The sequence below is a fragment of the Eumetopias jubatus genome, unplaced genomic scaffold, assembly GCF_037043125.1.
Source record: "Eumetopias jubatus isolate StellerSeaLion01/CBP00866 unplaced genomic scaffold, mEumJub1_p1.0 scaffold_3, whole genome shotgun sequence".
Lineage (NCBI taxonomy): Eukaryota > Metazoa > Chordata > Mammalia > Carnivora > Otariidae > Eumetopias > Eumetopias jubatus.
In genome coordinates this window covers 93,147,782-93,168,356 of record NW_028274809.1, presented here as the reverse complement: position 1 = coordinate 93,168,356, position 20,575 = coordinate 93,147,782, and the positions used below count along the sequence as shown (strand labels likewise).

Below are 20,575 nucleotides of genomic sequence, written 5' to 3'. Positions count from 1 at the left end.
CCAAAGTTAATAAAACTGAAATTTATCAGCTGGGTGGAAAAAAATCATCATTCATTAATATATGCATTCTTTCATATCTTAAACCTAATTATAAACGTTTAAAAAATCAAAGTCAAACCTCAAATCTTCTTCATCTCCCATTTCGATTCCAGCTTCCCTAAGCATAGCCAATGCTTCACAATAGTCGAGTCTTAAAGTTGGCTCCAAAAATCTGAATGGCTCACACGGGAATTGTTTATTCACTGTCTGAATTTCAGTTTGAAACCTATTTGTACAAGATAGAGTTAAAAAAAAAAAGTGTCGTGTTCTCCCCACAAGAGGTCACTGTGGCAATACATAACACATATTTTTTAATATTTTACTAATATAAGTGAAATAATGACTAGATAGCTTTATTCTTCTACAACTTGATACATTTTTTTTTTAAACAAAGAAACAACATTTTTAACATTTCACAGGAGTCACTGTATGTGCGATGATGAGGAAAGGGCAATCTGAGTAGGTTCAGGGGTAGTAGCAGCTCCATGGCCAGTGAAGTGCCTTTTCCAGCTGAGCCACTCAGCCCCACCCCCCACAGACCCTCCTAGCTGTCTGGGGAACCCTATTCCCTAATGGCTGGCTGACATGAACCCAAGAATCTACTTACTCTACATACTGTTAGTTCTATGTGTTCCACTGATAACAATTTTGAAATTCAGAGGTAACTCAAAAAGAAATGCTTTTATTTTATTTAATTTATTTATTAGAGGGGGGAAGGGAGGGGCAGAGGCAAAGGGAGAAAGAGAATCTTAAGCAGGCTCCATGCTCAGCACTGCGCCCAACGCAGGGCTCCATCTCACAACCCCGAGATCATGACCTGACCCAAAATCAAGAGTTGGACGCTTAACCAACTGAACCTGGGAGCCCCTAAAAGGAAATGCTTTTAGAGAAAGCTGTTTTGTGTAAAATCAGCTTCAATACAAAAATCGGAGACTTTCAGGCTGTTCTTTTTTTTATTTTATTATGTTATGTTAATCACCATACGTTATATCATTAGTTTTTGATGTACTGTTCCATAATTCACTGTTTGTGTATAACACCCAGTGCTCCATTCAGTACGTGCCCTCTTTAATACCCATCACCAGGCTAACCCATCCCCCCACCCCCCTCCCCTCTAGAACCCTGTTTGTTTCTCAGAGTCCATAGTCTCTCATGGTTTGTCTCCCCCCTCCAATTCCTCCCCCCTTTCATTTTTCCCTTCCTGCTATCTTCTTCTTTTTTTAACATATAATGTATTATTTGTTTCAGAGGTACAGGTCTGTAATTCAACAGTCTTACACAATTCACAGTGCTCACCATAGCACATACCCTCCCCAATGTCTATCACCCAGCCACTCCATCCCTCCCACCTCCCACCACTCTAGCAACCCTCCATTTGTTTCCTGAGATTAAGAATTCCTCCTATCAGTGAGATCATATGATACATGTCTTTCTCTGATTGACTTATTTTGCTCAGCATAATACCCTCCAGTTCCATCCACATCGTTGCAAATGGCAAGATTTCATTCCTTTTGATGGCTGCATAATATTCCATTGTGTGTGTGTATACACACACACACACATCTTCTTTATCCATTCATCTGTCGATGGACATCTTGGCTCTTTCCATAGTTTGGCTATTGTGGACATTGCTGCTATAAACATCGGGGTGCACATAACCCCTTTGGATCCCTACATTTGTATCTTTGGGGTAAATACCCAGTACTGCAACTGTAGTAGTAGAAACAGCTAAGAAAAAATATCTGGTAGGTACTGAGAACCTAACTATGTCATATAAAATCATTCTTTGAATCAGTGTATGCACCAGGAAAAAGTGTTACCAAGAAATTATTTACACTAAAGATGAAATTTAAATACTCAAAATATTTAACACCTTTCTTAGTCTCCTCTTGTTTTGTCACCACAGTGGCATTAAAGGATTAAAAACTTTATACCTCGTATCAGCTAACACTGTTAGTAATGTAAAAATACCCATTTTATGAGGCATTAAAAAGAACTGACTTTTTAATCCTTTAACAACACTTGCTATCCTCAAGGTAGACCAAATTAATATTTGTCTTATCTTCCCCCATTCCCATTATACGGTAAGTCTGTGACTGCAATTTCCCATTTTAATAACCACTATAGTACAGTGTCTAGCCTTTAAACAGTGGGCACAAATGTTTACTGCATTGAATTGTGCAAGATCATATTTTAGTAAGATTTAAAAAGTGTATTTTTGCCACTTATGGATGAAATGATAGCTGGGATTTGCTTCAAAATAATAGGGGATGGGAGAAATGGGTAAACAAAACTGGCCATGGGTTAACAATGGCTGAAATTGGGTGATGAGTACATGGGGGTTCATTAGGCTAGTCTCTATTTTGTATAGAGTCTTTTTTTTTTTTTAGATTTATTTATTTATTTATTTATTTGAAAGAGAGAGAGAATGAGAGAGAGAGAGAGAGCACATGAGATGGGGGAGGGCCAGAGGGAGAAGCAGACTCCCTGCCGAGCAGGGAGCCCGATGCGGGACTCGATCCTGGGACTCCAGGATCATGACCTGAGCTGAAGGCAGTCGTTTAACCAACTGAGCCACCCAGGCGCCCTATTTTGTATGTGTCTTGAAATTTTACATAATTGATAGAATTGAAAAAGTATGTTTATATTCCATGAAAACACTAGAAATTAAAACATTATCATTTCCTGATTAGTCTTAAAGACTTTCATGGGAGCAATAAAGCTTAGCCATTGATTTATTCAAATCTTGATATAAGAAGGGTTAAGAAGAGCCCAATAATTGATTTCTACTTTCTTTGCTTTGGATATTAACCCAATCATGTCTATCAATATTTTAAAATACATTTGCCTATTATTCTTCTATGAGAGATAAGTACTAAGGATAAACATGAGAGATATATAACACTAGCCAGGTAACCCAACTTACAACTGACAGAGAAACTTAGAATTCCTAAATGACTTACAGAATAGAAAAATAAGGCTTTTATTTCTAGGTTGCCACCTTAAATCTACTTGATAAAGTCCAGTGATGATGGTGTCTGAATCTCTAATTTGTAAACAGAGATCTGATTAATCCCAAGGGCCCGATTAATGCTTGATCTGTTATTACAAAAACTGAAGTGGAAATTTCATATCCCAATATTAGAGAAGATATCAATACCCAAAATAAATGGGCTTCAGAAACCTTCTTGAATTATAAATGTGGAAAAAAAAAAAAGAGAAAAGCTGTTCCTTCACTGTAGTTTCAAAGGGTATTTTATTTTGTAAGGAAACATCAGTTGTTCCATAGACTACCTGAATGAAAGTTGCTTAAAATAAACGGCATTGAAATTTTCAGAGTACAGTAGGTTTAAAAAAAAAAGGCTGTCTACAATGAGGTAGTCGTCAGCATACCAATGCAATGCGGAGAATGCCTGGAAAATATCGGTGCTTATGCTACAAGATTTTTGTAAGATCAATGATTAATTTCTGTGTCCTTGAAATTACTCATGAGACTTGCAATGGAGTAAATAAGATTCATAGTATTTTTGAACTCTTTTTAAGTATCAATGAAGCATATCCAAATACATCAACAATTAAGTTAAATCAGTGGTCTTTAAATAAAAATTTCAAATACAGCCCTTTGTCAATTATCAAAGTGCTAGATAAGTCTACAATAACCTACTTAATATTTAGTACTGTCTCAAGTATGGAGAAAGGAAAAAAGACTCTCTTGTTCCTACTTAACCTGTTTTCCATTTTCTTTTCCTATTTTCTCTGTGTTAAACATCATCACAAGTAAACAACTTTCAATGACCTTTAAGGAAGAAACTATTTGCCAGTTTAGAGGGTGTACCTAATGTAAACATTTTACAGAATTCAATTCTCTGCACATCCTGAACATGTCTAACAATTTTCTGTAAGATTCTTATCACCACATTATTACCACTACCATTTTAATAATAAACTGCTATAAAAGTAACATAGGTGCTATTTCTTTCAGACATTCAGGAAATTTAATATAAAGGAAAAAAATATAGTTAGACTGGTTCATAATCTGGTAAACTTCCCCACCAAAATAAGGTTAACTAGCTGATCCAACTGACTTGGGTCCAGAAGTACTATTCTGAATGTTCATTATTTCACTAATTAACTATTGATCATCTACGTGGCAAGTCCTCTCCCTACCATATATACATGTATTCAATATAAACTCAGTTTACCTATTTCAGTTCAAGAATTACTTTATTTTGAAGAACCCAAACTGGTTAGACATTAAGTCCATCTAAGGGATATACAATATTTGTTTTTACCTTTTTTGGAGTCCTTTGAATATTTGTACTAAGGTGTCAGCAATTTCTTCCACAACTTCATGGTAATGGTAATTAAAAGCCATTTCAATGTCCAAACCAACAAATTCAGTTAGATGTCTGTGGGTATTTGAGTCTTCAGCTCTGAATACTGTAACATTATTAAAAGAAATAAATAGTAAATGGTGTTTTAAAGTTTTGCAAAAATTGGGATTTAAATACAAAATTTTATTTACTAGTACTCAAATGGTATTATTTTCATTTATCATTATGGGGTTCTGGAAAGACTTTGGATAAGCCATATACTTCAGCATTCTCTTGGACAGCAAGTTCATTACCAACTCCTACAGTCATGCAGTAAAAGCTGTAACAAATATAAATTAATAAATGAGGCTTCAGAGAATCCTAAGGGAATGCAAGGTCCTGAAGTACCTTCCCAATGATTAAAAATAGTGAGTTCTTCTCAATTTTATTAAAACTTGACTCCAGCTAAATGAGATCTGTACCAGTGAAGTAACTTTATATATATTCCAGCCATTTCCTCTGTCCAGCTCTTACTGTCCTCACTGCACTTTCTTCCTTTTCCAGTCTTCCTGACTCTAGCTCTGCTCCATCTTTCACATCACTTTAAGACTAAAATTCCTACAACACATCCTTGCTCAGTAGTTAACTACTGATCATCATGGTTCCCAAACAGCACTGTAATAGAATATAAAATGACAAAAAATCTAAAAGCTTTATGCTTTCATATTTAATCTTACCCTATATTTTCCATTTCTTCTTAACAATAAGTAGTCTTATTTTTATTTTCTCCCATGCTCTTTACTCATTCTGCTTCTGCTGACTAGAATGCCATTTCTGTAGTCTGTATCTCCTACTCTGTTCTTAAAGCCCACTTTAGTTTGCATTTTCCTTTACGGTAACTATAGCAAATTCCATCTTCTCCCTCTTTTTACACTATCTATACCCCATAATTAGTACCACTCTTGCTGTGAAAACCAGTTGATTATTCCCTGCAACTGCTATATGTATGCATGTCTTATTCTGTCTTGGGAGAAGGAACAATGTTTATTCCCTTGTCACTCAAAACATGGTCTACAAATCGGCAGCATCAGCAGTACCTGGGAGCTTGTGAGAACTGCAGAATCTCAAGCCTCCCTCCACACCTACTGGTTGGAATCTGCATTTTAACAAGATCCTCAAATGATTCATGCATACATGAACATCTGAGAAGTGCTGGTTGATTTTTCTTTTATGTACATGTTACCTAGCACAATGCTATGTATGTAGCAGGCATTCAACAAATTAGTAAATTCAGAAAATTAACACAATTAATGCTCTTGCCAGTTTCTCTAACAGCAGGCATTTAATTTTTATTTAGCTATCAAAAAACTTACATGTATAAAATAACTTGTAAGTTTTACAGAATGAAGCAAAGCTGGTTTTTGCTTATAATCGGCTTCATTAAAGAATTTACCACATGATTATGTGTCCATGCTTAACTTTTAATTTCTAATGGACTTCAGCATATTCTCAATAGTAAGAACAGTACAAATAGTAAGAGTAAAACAATAGCTCTGAAATAAATTGGTAGCAAAGTACCCAGAGGTACATTTGTAAACTTACAAGAGTAGTAAGGGGCTATCAAGGACAACAAAATACATTATTTGGAAGACTGCAACTACTTGTTCTTTCGTGTTCATGGAGAGTTGAAAGGCGAGTCCAAACAGGAGCTAATTCTGTTCTAATTACACTGAAATAATAATAAATAATATACTCAAGGTGTATTTCAGAGGGTATATATTTTCAAGGCATGCATTTTTAAAATGAGATATTCCCAAGGCAAACATTTTCTTCAGCAGTCTTCTGTAGGAATATAAAATGCTTATGAATCTATTCACATAAATGATGTTCAGTTACTTAAAGAACTATTGAGCTAAAAAAGAACTATTTTTTTTAGGAAATATCTACCCAAGCACATTGTCATTTTTACCTAAAAGTCTAGTGTTTATATAGCCAACATATAAAAGGATTTAAGCTTCCAAAATGTCTGTATGCAAAATGTGTTCCTAAAATCTTAACTATGGTACAATTAATAAATTTTGAGAAAACCATAACCACCAAAACCTTACCTGGTCCAATACAGAAAACCTTCTCAAAATCAGCACAAATACACATTTGCTTGTACAGCTGTGGGGACTGGGCCAGGTATGCATTATTTTTAAAATATGACACAGTAAATACATTGGCTCCTCCTTCACTGGCAGCTGAAATGTAAATATGTTATTATAACCAACTGCAAGCTTACTGATACAAATTTCTAATAAAAACAGTTTATGCTTTTAAGTATTTCACTTAAAAAAATTAAAAATTTCAGAGAAACTACATATGACTTATACCTGATTCTAAACCATTTATCATTTAGGAGAGATTTACTTCTTTGGCTATATCTTCACTTTATCAGATATATATACTCCCTTTCTGCATCAATTTCAAATCTATTAAAACTACTTTGGAGTTGTAAACATTTTTTTCAAAAAGGAAAAGATATTCTTACTGATTTTTCTAAGTATAAAGAAAGCAATGTTCAATTCTTGATTTATAAATAAATGCCACTTGTAACACATTTTTTATATAGTGTTATTTAAGCAACTCTAAAAAGGGTAAAATGATTAAAATAAGATTCTCATATGAGAAGGAAAATTAATGAGATTTTCCCATTTGCAGTATTTAGTAATATTACAATGCAGTTTATACAAAACAAAATTGCAATACCAATTTAGAAAGAAACCTACTTAATGAAAGTAGTTTCTGGTGCAACTTACATAATATCAATCTTGCTTCATTTGTTACTGCCTCATTTTATAATCACTACACATAATGACTTCTGAAACAAGAAGATGCTATATTATTGATGTCAGTGATATGTGACTGCTGCTATATATATATATATATATATATGTATATATATATATATATATATATATGGCATAGTCTTCAAAATAAAAAGTCTCATGGATAAACCTTAAGGGACAGTTGGGATTCTCAAATTAAAAAAAAAAAATACTAAGCAACTTGGGAGAAAGCAAATTTATTTTTAAAAATTAAGAGAAATGTCTTAAAGCATACCTGAGATAATTTTAGGAGTTTGGATCTCCACAAAACCCTTGTGAATTAAAGTTTCTCGGAAAAGATGGCAGATGCCAGACTGGAGATGGAAGACTGCTTGACTAGTTGATGTCTAAAAGACAATAATAAAATCTAATGAAATCAATTTGACACATTAACTGAGATGGAGTATTTTCTAATCAGGCCACCTGCCTGGAAGGTTCACAGAGTAAACAATTCATTATATGAGAGAAAAGTTAGGTTATATGACAATTAGTATAAGGATATATCTTGGAATTTTTTCCTATTATAGGAGAATGGCAATTTTGCTCTTTAAAATTTCCAACATCTCCAACTCGACTTTGCTGAGAGTCTATAAAAGACTAGAGAGTAGTTGAGACATAAACTAAGATGCTTAAAAGATTTCAAGTACCAACAATGCTTCCCAAAATGTAAAGTCAAAGTAGAGGTTAAAAATGTGAATGCTTAGGGGCGCCTGGATGGCTCAGGCCGGACGTTAAGTGTCAGACTCTTGATTTCCACTCCGGTCATGATCTCAGGGTCATGAGCTCAAGCCTTGCGTCAGGCTCCGAGCTCAGCACTCACTGGGGAGTCTGCTTGAGATTCTCTCTCTCCCTCTCCCCTTTGCCCCCTACCCCGCTTGTGTGTATATGTGTGTGTGCATGTGTGTGCTCGCATGCGTGTGTGCACGCTCTCTTTCTCTCTCAAATAAATAAATAGATCTTGAAAAAAAATGTGAACGCTTACAAGGGCCAGACAAATAACATAAATGTAATAAATGAATGATACTTCCTGGGTGGTGCAGGGCATAGCAGAGGACACAATGCCTCATCTAGAGTGCTAGCTAATGTTGCCATGCCACAGTATTGCCAGATTCACCTCCAACTTTTTAAGAAAAGCCATCTAGATTTAATGTGTAAATCCTCACTTTTCAACGGTAGCAATGAATTTAAATAAAAAAAAAAAGATGCCAAAAAAAATATTTTGGGGCCAAATTCTACAGGCACAACCAATAATTTGTGTGAATAAATAGTATGGGCAAAAAGAGTATGATGTCTATCTACTGTGGCCAAAATTATGAAACATCTGAGGTTTCTAGGCAGTATCAAGAGGACTATTGATTATTGTCATAGCCTTTTCTATAGACTACAAATTAAAATGGAAAAGGAAAAGGGACAAAAAAGCAAATAATCAGGGGAGACATATGAGTGTATAATAAAGGTAAACCCATATGATTGCAGAAAAGTTGGAAAGAACTCTTAAGGTGACAAAGGATTTAAGCTTTAGGTAGAATATTTAAGGAGGAAGATGTGGTCAAAACATTAAGAAAGAAAGATGACATTGGTTTTACTACAATGATGAAACCACTGAACTCTTTCACTTGCAACCAAACCAGAAAGGGAAACAGAAGACCTATGAGATTACTAAATAAACCACCAGGGCCAACTACTTCTTTATTATTAATTCTGTGCTCAGATCAAATTCAAAAGATTGAGGTATTAATTACTAATCTCCACCTGGTCCACATTCTAGAATGTGCATACAATTTCTTTCACAATTTTATAGTGATATTAATGGTTATGTTTTTACTTATTAACTTGTCTAAAACAGGTATCACCTGGCAGCAAGCCCATTTATTGGCTTCATGTTCCTTTGTCATTTTAAAACAAAGCAAGTCAATACCCTGTGAATTATTACTTGACTGTCCTCGTTGCCTGCAATTATATTTAGGGGAAGGGTCAGTCAGAAATGTAAATTGTTTCCTGTATTGTAATGCGTAAGGCAAATGCCAATTAGTTCTATAAGTCTGAGACAGGTGTGGTATCCCTGCCCATCCTGATTTCGGCACAGTCATGTCACTTAATAAATAAATGAGGCATACCCTAAGATCAATGACTCTGTTGTCTAATCTTGTATCCTGGTTAACAGTAGCTCTTCCTTCCTAAAAAAAGATGAAAAAACAGATTTTACTAATTTTTTTAAGAACACAAAAACTTTTAAGAAGCCATGTTTACTTATAAGTGAGAACGTGTGTGCTTATGTGTGTTAATATTACACCCCCAAATCAGGGATCCAAGAAACAAGAAGCAGGGCCAGAGAGAAGCTATTGTTAAAAGAGAGATGGAAAGAAGAGAAATGCAAATGAACAGAGGTTAATGCTTTCTTTCCATCTCCCACCCCACCAAAGCCTTGCCTCATTACTGGGACATCAGAAGAATTATCACTTGCACCTTCATTGATTTCTGGATTTTACCTGCTAAAGACTAAAGGAATAGATAAAAGCTGACAGAGTAGTGGTTCTCAAAGTATGTTCTGGGTACCACTGAAGGTCCCGAAGACACTTTCAGGGAGTCCATGAAGTCAAATCTATTTTTCACAATGACAAATTTTCACTCTGTACTGAGTTTTCCCAAGGCTTCATAATGTGTGCTACCACAACAGAATGAATGCAGAGGCAGGTATGAGAATCTAATTGTTGTCCTTTAAGGCAGACATTACAAAGATTTACAGACATGTAAGACAATGTCACTCTTGACACTAAATTATTTTTTGTTTTTGAAAATATTTTTCAAGGGGTGCCTGGGTGGCTCAGTCGTTAAGCGCCTGCCTTTGGCACAGGTCAGGATCCCAGGGTCCTGGGATCAAGCCCTGCATCGGGCTCCCTGCTTGGCGGGAAGCCTGCTTCTCCCCCTCCCACTCCCCTGCTTGTATTCCCTCTCTCGCTGTGTCTCTCTCTGTCAAATAAATAAACAAAATCTTTAAAAATATATACATATATTTTTAAAAATGTTATTTTTATCATTCATATAGGATTAATATATATAAACAGATATATAAATATATCTATACTACTGTTACTTTTATTAATACAAAGAATTTCCTATCCTAATTTCTAATATAAATATTGATAAAGATATACAAAAACAAAAGTTTATGGGGGAAATTATTTTTAAGAGTGTAAAGGGATCCTGAGACCAAAAAGTTGGAGAACTATTGATGTGAGAGTAAATTTAGATAAAAAATGAAGCTCCAATCACTTCACAGGTACCCTTCATACAAAAGCAGGACATCAGGTTTTCAATGTTCTACAAATTAAACATACAGAGGAAGCAAAGTATTTCAAAAATGTAATTTTAACCTCTTCTCCTTCCACCTCAGGCCGGACGGCATCATCCAGCTGCAGGGGCAGGCGGGGTTCAGCCAAACTGATCACATAAATCTGAAAGTGAGAGATTACCAAAAATATCATGAAGCACACAAAACCTGTTATCTTTTACTTAAGAAAAATCTACAGTTGACATAAATATGAAGCTATGTTTGCATATATCCTAACTGAAACTACTTGCTAAAATCAAACAAAGATGTACATGTTTTTTCACTTTTAAAATGGGAATCAGAGTATTTCTTGCCTATTTCCCTAGGTTGTTGGAAGTCAAATGAGAGAACATATATACAGATACTTTGTAAACTCTAATGTGCATACCAGCGTGACAAATAAGTACTAACTGGGGTCAAGGGGTTTGAGCTTATGGCCTTCCTTTGTCACATAAAAGCTGTTACGCGAAGCATTTAACCTCAGAGCGTCAATATTCTACTCTGTAAAATAAAGTCTGAGGTAAGAATCAAATAGAGTAATGAATATGAAAACACTTTGCTCTTTTGAAAGGGCCATTAAACAAATGTGTTATTATCACTGTTCACAGCATTTGGCCATTTCTACAGCTAGGACCAAAGTCAGCCCAACTCTGCTGTCCATCAACTCCCTTTTCTCATTCTTTTTCTAAATATCCCTTCCTTGCCATCTTTGATCAAACATGTTATATCTCATTTCCTGCTACTCTCCTGGTTTGGAGCTGCCATAGAAGGTATTCCTCTATGGTGTTAAAATTCCTTTTTATTTGTTAAATTCACTCACATTAATTGCACATTTTAGTGCTAAAACACAGTTAGGTCATAAAAAATGAGCTAGGGTTTTTTGGCTACTCTTAAAACATGTTACCCTATTAGTTACTCCCAACTATGCCTGGAAAGCCTGTTAAAGCATGAAAGGGAAACAGACCTTATTTAGTTAATTCAGGAAAGGAAATTATATTCTTCCAGTTGGTAGATCATATTTAGCATTCAGTTCAGACTCTTTAAGAAAAAGTGTCAGAAGGATACTCCAGTCCTTCTGATAGTAAAATAGAATTGTCACCACCTTCTATGCTCAAGTATAGTGTTTCCCCTTGATGAGTTAATAGCAACTTGATTTCCAATGCAAAGTTGTAGAATGGAACAGCTCCCTCTTCTATTTTTAAAACTAGTAGAAATTCACTTCATTAGGTTGTGAGCATCCTATAACTTCACAGTGCAGGCTCAAAGTACGTGCTCAGTAACTGCTGGCTGAATAAATAAATAACTGATAAGAGTCATGCTTACTGTAAGACCCTTTTTAAGATATAATACTTTATACTTTGTGAGATACTTTATAATTATTTCCATTAAGGCAAAATTTGTAAGCTCTTTAGGCTTTATATTTATCATTTACATTTATTAGGATTGTACTGAATGCTAGATAATTAGAATATTTTAGAATACATTTGCTCTACTCACTAAAATTTTATTTTTTGAAGTATTGAAAAAGGCATGTTACTTGGAATATGGGGGTTGTTTTACTTGGTTAGCGTACCCTTAGGTTGGTCTGCCTTTATAGGTTACACACTTCTTGGTGTGGTTGCTTTGAAATGAAGCTCACACAAAGAAAAAAAAGTAATTTGGCAAGTTAGGTCAGTAAAAAACACAAGATTTTCTAAGTCTTGAAGAGTTCCCATGATGATTCCAGTTAAATACGACCTTACTCTCAAATGAGTGTGTATGAGTCCATCTTTCTGCAATCTATCCATCTGCCTGACTGCTCTATCTTATATATGCTCACACACAAGCAAATACACATACAGGGATGAGGGCAGGAAGTGACTACTCCTTAAGAGAAATTTAATGATGCATATTGTAGATACAAACTAGGCCTGGACCTAAGAACTGCAGGTTCGAAACTGCAGCGTTATTTCAAAAGTACTAAATATGTGTGAGTTCACTTATAGTATTTTAAAAGTCAATGATAATGAGCACTTATAGTTTTTATTTCTGAGGAGGAAATAGACGTGGGATAAATCTTGTATGAAAGGAAGTTACTGCTGGAATGTAAGACCAACACAGTTTTGTCTCTTTTGATTAAGTATCAGTAATATAATGACTATAAGGAAATATATTCATTAAGAATTAGTATAATTAATCAACCTTTAGAGGTATACTGTCAGAAGAAAGTTCATAGCAAAATACATTCATAATAGCAAACAAAGCTTTTTAGATGTATTTTCTATTTTTCCCTATGTGACTATGGTATATTGTTTGCAAAAAATGGCTCTAATAATTCCTCAGCCTCCTATATACATGTCTTTTCTCAATGATGTTGCCTCTTCCCATCAAGAGGTGGAATCTTTTTCTCTATCCCTTAAATCTAGTAAGTTATTTCATGTGACTTGCTTTGACCAATGACATATTTAGCAAACGTGACACAAGGAGAAGCTTGAAAAGTGCTTGCACACTAGGGCTTCCCTCTTTTGCTGCTGGGAACCCTTCTGGTACCATGTCAGCAAGCCTGGGCTAGCCCGCTGGACGAACAGAGGCCACAGGGAGAAATGCCCCAGAAATATCAGTAGGCCCAGTTGATGTCATGCAAAGTAGATGAGTCACCCCAGATAGGCTGACTCTAACTGCCCCATACACAGAATCATGAGCAAATAAATGTTTTAAGTATTGGGTGGTTTGTTATAGGACAAAAGCTAATTGATTCAGTACTCGATTTATAAATCTCAATATTTTATATCAACTCTAAGAACATATAGATTTGATATGAATGGTTATAAGAACCACTCAAATCTATTTCTGTACCCAAATTTATATTTTGAAAAAAGTTACCTTTTGAACATGTAACTCTACGTCTTGCTGTGTACAGCTTCCAATTTTCTGATTCACTTTTCTCACTACACCTTCTACGTCTACGATGCTCTCTTTGTTAATGCTGTCAAAAGAAAAAATTCCCAACTTTAATCATCTCATCAGAGGTGTCAGAATTCATTTGGTGTTTCAACAGTAAAGCCGAAATATTAAACTCTTTTTTAACACAGTAAGCCACTTGAGATAAAGCCAGTCTATTTAACCTACTTACAATAAGCTATTATGTAGCACACCTTGTGAGATTTCTTGAAGAGATGATTTTCTAGATGCCATAATTTAGTTACCATTCATAAAATACTCTGAACATACATGGCAACAGGACCAGCACTGAATTGTGAAAAGTAGAAAAAAGTCTTTCAATTATTTATTAAAGAACATTTCCCTTCCTGTAGTTGAAATTTACAAAGATCAGCATTTCCTCCTATAAGGAGAAGTATGGGCTTCAATAAATGTAATTACTGGTATGTAATGGAATTAAATAATAGAAGAAGGTCAACTCAAAAGATTTCAAGGTAATAAAAGGATATTAGGTTGCTGCAATTAAGCTCTCCACACCTATAGTTTCTGAGTACACACTGTCATTGGATTTATGGCAGACAGCCTACAGGATTGTGCAATCTCATTTAAGAATGTCTACATGAAGCTCAATATACACTAAATGGGTCACCTAGGCAGTTGAATTTTATAACAAACTTGAATTTTGAACATAAGACAAATTCTGAAATACAATTATTAAGTAGCTTATTAAGCTTACCAACTGATTATTTTTTGATTTCTAGTACATAACCAAGGGAGAAAGGGTATAATCCAAAATGGTGGTTCCCATACAAAATGTACCAGTTTTATGTATATTATTGTACTGACAGAATATATCATAATATATTTGTGGAAAAGGATAAATATTTAACTTTCCATTCTTGGAGAGTGATGTCAGCATCATGGCAGCTCAACTGGCCAAAATTATCAATGTAAAACTACCAATTACAACTCTCAGGTGGTAACGAAGTGCAGAAGTGAGGTGAAACAAAAGAAGGAAGAAAAATGCAAAAGTGGTAACTGGGAGACAAGTGGAGTTTCTGACACAGCTGGCATAATAGAAAGGGCAAACATGCATCAAGAAAATCTGTTCTGGACTCCCTGTTTATCTGCTATGTCATAAGCCTCCGTTAACTTTTATATTGACCTTTCATGGCTTAAGTCCCAACCCAGAATCCTGCAAAATGAATGACAAGAATCTAAAAAAAAAAAAAAGCAAAAAAAAAAAGAGGAAAGAAAAAGATTTAACTTTCACAGGAAAAGTTCTATTTATTCTGATGAGGAATTGGGCCCTTAGTAGTTGCAGTGCCACTTGACAAGATTTCAGAAATCCAACAATGCTTATTTTACCTAAGAGAACACCACAATCCATTTTAATGAACATTTGCTCAGGGTTGGAAAAGGATCAAAATGAGGATAAGAGGTGAAAAGTGGTGAAGAAAGGAAGAAAAATTTTCATTTCACTTTACTACACTGTCTAGAACTCTATATGTCTGATATCAACTTTAAAAGAAACCCAAAAATATGCCTATTTCTTACATTCATACGTCTCCTGCACTAGAGCCATTACCTAATATCTAGCTAAAACCTTGTGCACTGAAGAAACTCAGAATTTATTGTGGTATATTGCTAAAGGGCTTTCTAAATAACACTGGCAATCCAGATCATCGAATCTCTCTTCAGTATGATTTCCACCTACCAGTTGTATCTTCTGATTGAATGAGTAAACGTGATACCTGAGTATATGATTCAGGCTATGTGAGAATACTGCTGCTTAGCTTACACCTTTCCATGAGGAAGGCTTTCTCTTCCTTATTGATTGGTGTGCTTCGTCGAGTAACCTGTTCTGCCCCAACTAGAGCTCCTCTCCTACATTATGACCCTGGCCCTCTTGGGTCATCCCCTTAGTAAGAAGCTTTCCATTATCAGAAAGTCATCTTCAAGCCAACTCAAGTTATCTACTCTCAAAGATTGAGCACTAAGTTAATATCCTTCCAAAAAAAAAAGCTGGGATGTGATCTGACACTCTGCCCTAAAGGGCCAATTAAAGAAAATAAAAGTTTTTTTCCTCAAAAGTACCAGATGACTTCTTTTATCCAGGACCTGAAACTTGTAATTAAGTCTATGTTTAGTACTTTTATTTAATTAGGTAATATTATGTGATAAAATACTTGCACAGCTAGACAAAAAATAACCACTATTTTAAACATTTCTAGCACCAAACAACTCACAAAAGGAACTTCTAAAAAATCCAACCTATTTCTTGAACTAGGGCCAAAGATAGACTTCTATCACAAATTAATCTACTGAATCAATTAGAAAGAAGGTAGAATTAACCAGTTACAGAGGATGCTTGTAATTTTTTTTGCCCTTCCAATCTCAGTATTATCTTATTATACTTAGCAGCTATATGCTGTTAATAGAACAGTCTCTTTAGATATTAGTAACACCATTCCATGATTTTTTTAAACCTTGGATAATTTAGCTCTAATATCTCTATAACTACATCCACATATATATCCAGCTAGTGTTATTTATCTGTAGACATGAATAAATTCAGTACAAATAATATTAAAATAAAACAAAGAGTCAGATTTGTAAAAAAGGGTCAGACAGGACTTGCTAGTCAACTTTAGTAAAGCATTAATGAGGGTTTTATGTATTTGTGTGTATAATTAAGAGTCAATGCAAGAGAGGGATAGGAATACATGAATAAGCTACTGCTAGAAGGATGAAATTCTACTTTTAGAAAAAGCCTAATTAATATGATCCTAACTGATACTGTAGGTTAAGATGGCTTAAAACTTTGGAGTGTGTATACTGTAGTTTGACTGCTGTCATAAAGAGACCCTGTTAAAGTTTCAGTTTTAAATTTTGAAACTAATATGCCACTATACCCCTATTTTGACAGAGGGTTATGTCAAACAGACAACCAAAAGCCTTGGGTTTTTAGAGGATACAACAGGAAAAAAATCCACGGTGGAAAGCAGAGAACTCCCGGGAGCTATCTGATTGTAGAAGAAATGGATGAAGTAAATTAAACACATCCTTCCAAGAGCTAAGTTAGCTATATTTATTATTAGCACCACGTCCCCAAACACACTATTACTTCATTGCGTCTTACACCTCTTCCACTTTCCAACCACCCTTCTGACCTGCATATAACTAATCACTCTACAAATAAGATAAATTAGTTACAGCCTTGATCTTAAAAAATGCTCTAACAGGCTATCCTGTTCATGTCATCCACTAGGAACTGTCAACAATCAATCTAATAGTTTACTTCTAACTTACACTGTCTTTAGAAAATAAAATTGTAGGGGCATCTGGGTGGCTCAGTCGGTTGAGTGTCCGACTCTTGATTTCAGCTCAGGTCGTGATCTCAGGGTCATAAGATTCGGCTTCACACTGGGCTCTGTACTCAGTCTGCTTGAGATTCTTTCTATCTTTCCCTCTGCCCCTCCCCCCGTTCATGCCTGCTCTCTCGCTCTCTAAATAAAATCTTAAAAAAAAAGTATTTTATAAAAATATTTTGAGTTCGCTATTGAGTTTATTTTTCTAAAACAAATGGTATAACGTATGAATAACTCAATTATAAAATGTGCAACTTGGGGAAAAAAGCAAACACTACTCCATTATCTGAAGGAATAAAATCCCACCTTTCTAACCTGAGTGTCATATAGTTTGCTACTCAGGGCCTCACCAATTACCTCAGGGACACTTTCAGTATCTGTAGTTTTATCCATCTTGATTATAAATTTTCATATCTACATTACCTAAGAAGCAACAAACTAAAAAAAGAAGTCTAACTAAACTATTAGAAGTAGGCACAACTATAGTATTAAGAGTTGACTGCTGAAGAATATGCATTAAAAAAATAAACAGAAAAGTGACAAAGAACCACAGTGTAACTTAGCATAGTAATAGATGTTCATAGTAATGGCCCTCTGTCATTAAAAAAAAAAACCTTTTTAAAAAGGAAGAATGTATAAAATACTTCAAAGATTCTGTTAAAATTGTCAGAATAGTTTCAGTACTTAAAGGGAGGTAAACTTCAAAGCCTCAAAGAATGTACTAATGAGCAATGCCTTATTCTTCACTGTTGCCAAAATTTTTTTTTAAGTTCTTAGCTTATCTCTGTGGTGCATTGAATTCTTGCTCTCAAGTCTTTGCTCCCCTATGGTAGTAGTATTCATCCATACTTTTGCCATAGATTCAAGGTAGACAGAAGGTAATTTTTTGCCTCTTGGCTTTGGCCATATGACTTGCTTTATCAGTGACAGATCAGTGGATATGATGCCAATAAAGGATTGAAATGTGCTTGTGCAGCTGAACTTGCCCTTCAGCATTTCTGCTTTTCTCCATAAGATGATGTCTCAAGTAGCTGTTGGTCCTAGGAAGCTGAGAAACACACGGAGCAGACCAGGACACAAACCACAGCTTCAAAACAAGCCTAGATGAGCTGAATTCTAGCTGACCCACAGACGTATGAGCAAGAAATCAAGGTTTATTGTTGTATGCTGCTGAATTTTTAATATTGGTAAAGTATACAATACATACAACTTACCATTTTAACCACTGTTAGATGTATAATTCAGTGGCATTCACAATTTTATGCAACCACCACCACTATCCATTTCTAGAACTTTTTCATTATCCCAGAAACTCTGAACTCATTAAACAATTAACTCTCCACTCATTCCAAACTTCCTCCCACCCCCACCTCAGCTCCTGGTAACCTCTATTCTACTTTCTGTCTCTATGAACCTAATTACTCTAGGTATCTCAAGTTATGTGGAACTGTAATATTTGTTCTTTTGTGTCTGACTTATCTCACCTGGCATAAAGTTTTCAAGGTTCATCTATATTATAGCTTGTATCAAAACTTCATTCCTTTTTAAGGCTAAATAATATTTCATTATATATACATAATACATTTTGTTTATCCATTCAACTGTTGATGGACATTTGGGTTGTTTTCTATTTAGGTTATTGTGAATAATGCTGCTTTGAACAATAGCACAAGAAGTATCTGTTTGAGTTCCCACTTTCAATTCTTTTGGGTATCTATCTAGAAGTGGAATTGTTGGATCATATGATAATTTTATGTTTAACTTTTTGAGGAACTGCCATATTGTTTTCCAGAGCAGCAGTACCGTTTTACATTTCCCACCAGCAATGCATGAGGGTTCCAATTTCTCTACATCACTAACACTCATTATTTTTCCTTTTTCTTGGGGGGGGTAGTAATGGTCATCCTAATGGATATGAAGTGATATCTCATTGTGGTTTTGGTTTGCATTTCCCAAATGACTAGTGATGTTGAGCATCTTTTCATGTGCTTATTGGCCATCTGTATATTTTCTTTGGAGAAATGTCTACTCAAGTCCCTTGCGCATTTTGGAATTGGGTTGTTGTTATAAGTTATCAGAGTTTTTATATATTCTAGATATTAATCCTTTATCAGCTATATAATTTACAAATATCTTCTCCCATTCTGTGGACTGTCTTTTCACTCTCTTGATAGTGCCCTTTGATGCATAAAATGTGTTAGTTTCAATGAAGTCAAATTAATCTAGATTTACTTTCGTCACTTCCACTTTTGGTGTTGTATCTAAGAAATCACTGCTAAATCCAATATCATAAAGCTTCTGGCCTATGTTTTCTTCTAAGAGTTTTATAGTTTCAGCTCTTATATTTAGGTAATTGATCCATTTTTTAAAAAAAGATTTTATTTATTTATTTGCCAGAGAGAGAGAGAGCACAAGCAGGGGGAGTAGCAGGCAGAGGGAGAAGCAGGCTCCCTGCTGAGCAAGAAGCCCAATGCGGGATTCAATCCCAGGACCCTGGGATCATGACCTGAGCCGAAGGGAGATGCTTAACTGACTGAGCCACCCAGGTGTCCCGGTAATCGATCCATTTTCAGTTAATTTTTATATATGGTGTATGGTAAGGTCTTTGGCATATGGATATCCAGTTTTCCCAGCACCATTTGTTGAGAAGACCATCCTTTCCCCATTGAAAGGTCTTGGTACCCTTGTCAAAATTCCGTTGGCTATTTAAGCCAGGGTTTTTTATGTGCTCTCTTTTCTATTCCATTAGTTTATATGTCTATTCTTATGTTGTATCACATACTTTTGGTTACTATAGTTTTATAGGAAGTTTTGAAATCAGGGAGTGCAAGTCCTCTAAATTTGTTCTTTTTTTTCAAAACCGTTTTGGCTGTTCTGGGTCCCTTGAGAGTCCACATGAATTTTAAGATGGATTTTTCTATTTCTGCAAAAAATGCCATTGGGATTTTTGAAAGGGATTGCACTGAATCTGTAGATGGCTTTGAGTAGTCTTACCATACTGCAGAATTTAAGATGGTTTGTTACACAGTATTTTTTTTTTGCAACAGCTGACTAAGAATACAATCATAAGTTTAAAAACATAAAATTAAAAAAAAAATGCTTGAGTTCAAAGCTATCATCTAATCCTAAAAAAGGACTCTGCAATAAGTGAAAGTTTATTTGTCCTCATTACATACACACTGGAATCCTCCAGTATGTATTATGCATTGTAAAGGGATTTAAAAAAGATATACAAAATTTGACTATGAAATATTAGGCTTGATTTAATATCAAACACAGCAGAATTTATCCATTCAAATGAATACTGTCCTCTTCAAAGTGACTTCCAGGGAAAGGTTGTAGGGACTCTAAATACATTTCAAAATTAGCACTGCCTAAAATAATCTTAAAGCAACTTATCTGGAATTACCTCTTGGTTTTGTCACATAAATTATTTTTTGAGGGGTCAATCTCATTTATACCTATTGTTTACTACTTGTCAGAAATGCCGAAGACCATGACGGAATTCTGTGTGGGGGATAAAAGGAGACTCCCCCCCAAAAAAGAAAAATCAAAAGAGAGTGGCATTAGAGATGCAAGGAAGCAACATGTTTCAAAAAGGAGAGAATAATATATCAGCTATAGGGTTAATATAGAGATTAACCTTACATATAGGATTAATACAGATAGATTAATTAATATATCAACTATAGGTTGACTGTCTCCAAACATTTCTGATAATTTGATATACTC

The 20,575-nt window shown here is 35.0% G+C and overlaps 1 protein-coding gene across 1 annotated transcript in view; it reads right to left on the bottom strand.

Moving 5' to 3' along the window:
- The window catches only part of DARS1 (aspartyl-tRNA synthetase 1), a 60,681-nt gene that overhangs the window by 8,056 nt on the left and 32,050 nt on the right, over positions 1–20,575 (bottom strand). The window contains exons 5-11 of the mRNA XM_028101281.2: positions 13,416–13,518; positions 10,597–10,677; positions 9,340–9,399; positions 7,458–7,569; positions 6,461–6,595; positions 4,332–4,479; positions 119–265 (exon numbers count right to left, since the gene is read on the bottom strand). Coding sequence (XP_027957082.1) covers positions 119–265; positions 4,332–4,479; positions 6,461–6,595; positions 7,458–7,569; positions 9,340–9,399; positions 10,597–10,677; positions 13,416–13,518 — 786 coding nt within the window. The remainder of the gene's footprint in view (positions 1–118; positions 266–4,331; positions 4,480–6,460; positions 6,596–7,457; positions 7,570–9,339; positions 9,400–10,596; positions 10,678–13,415; positions 13,519–20,575) is intronic.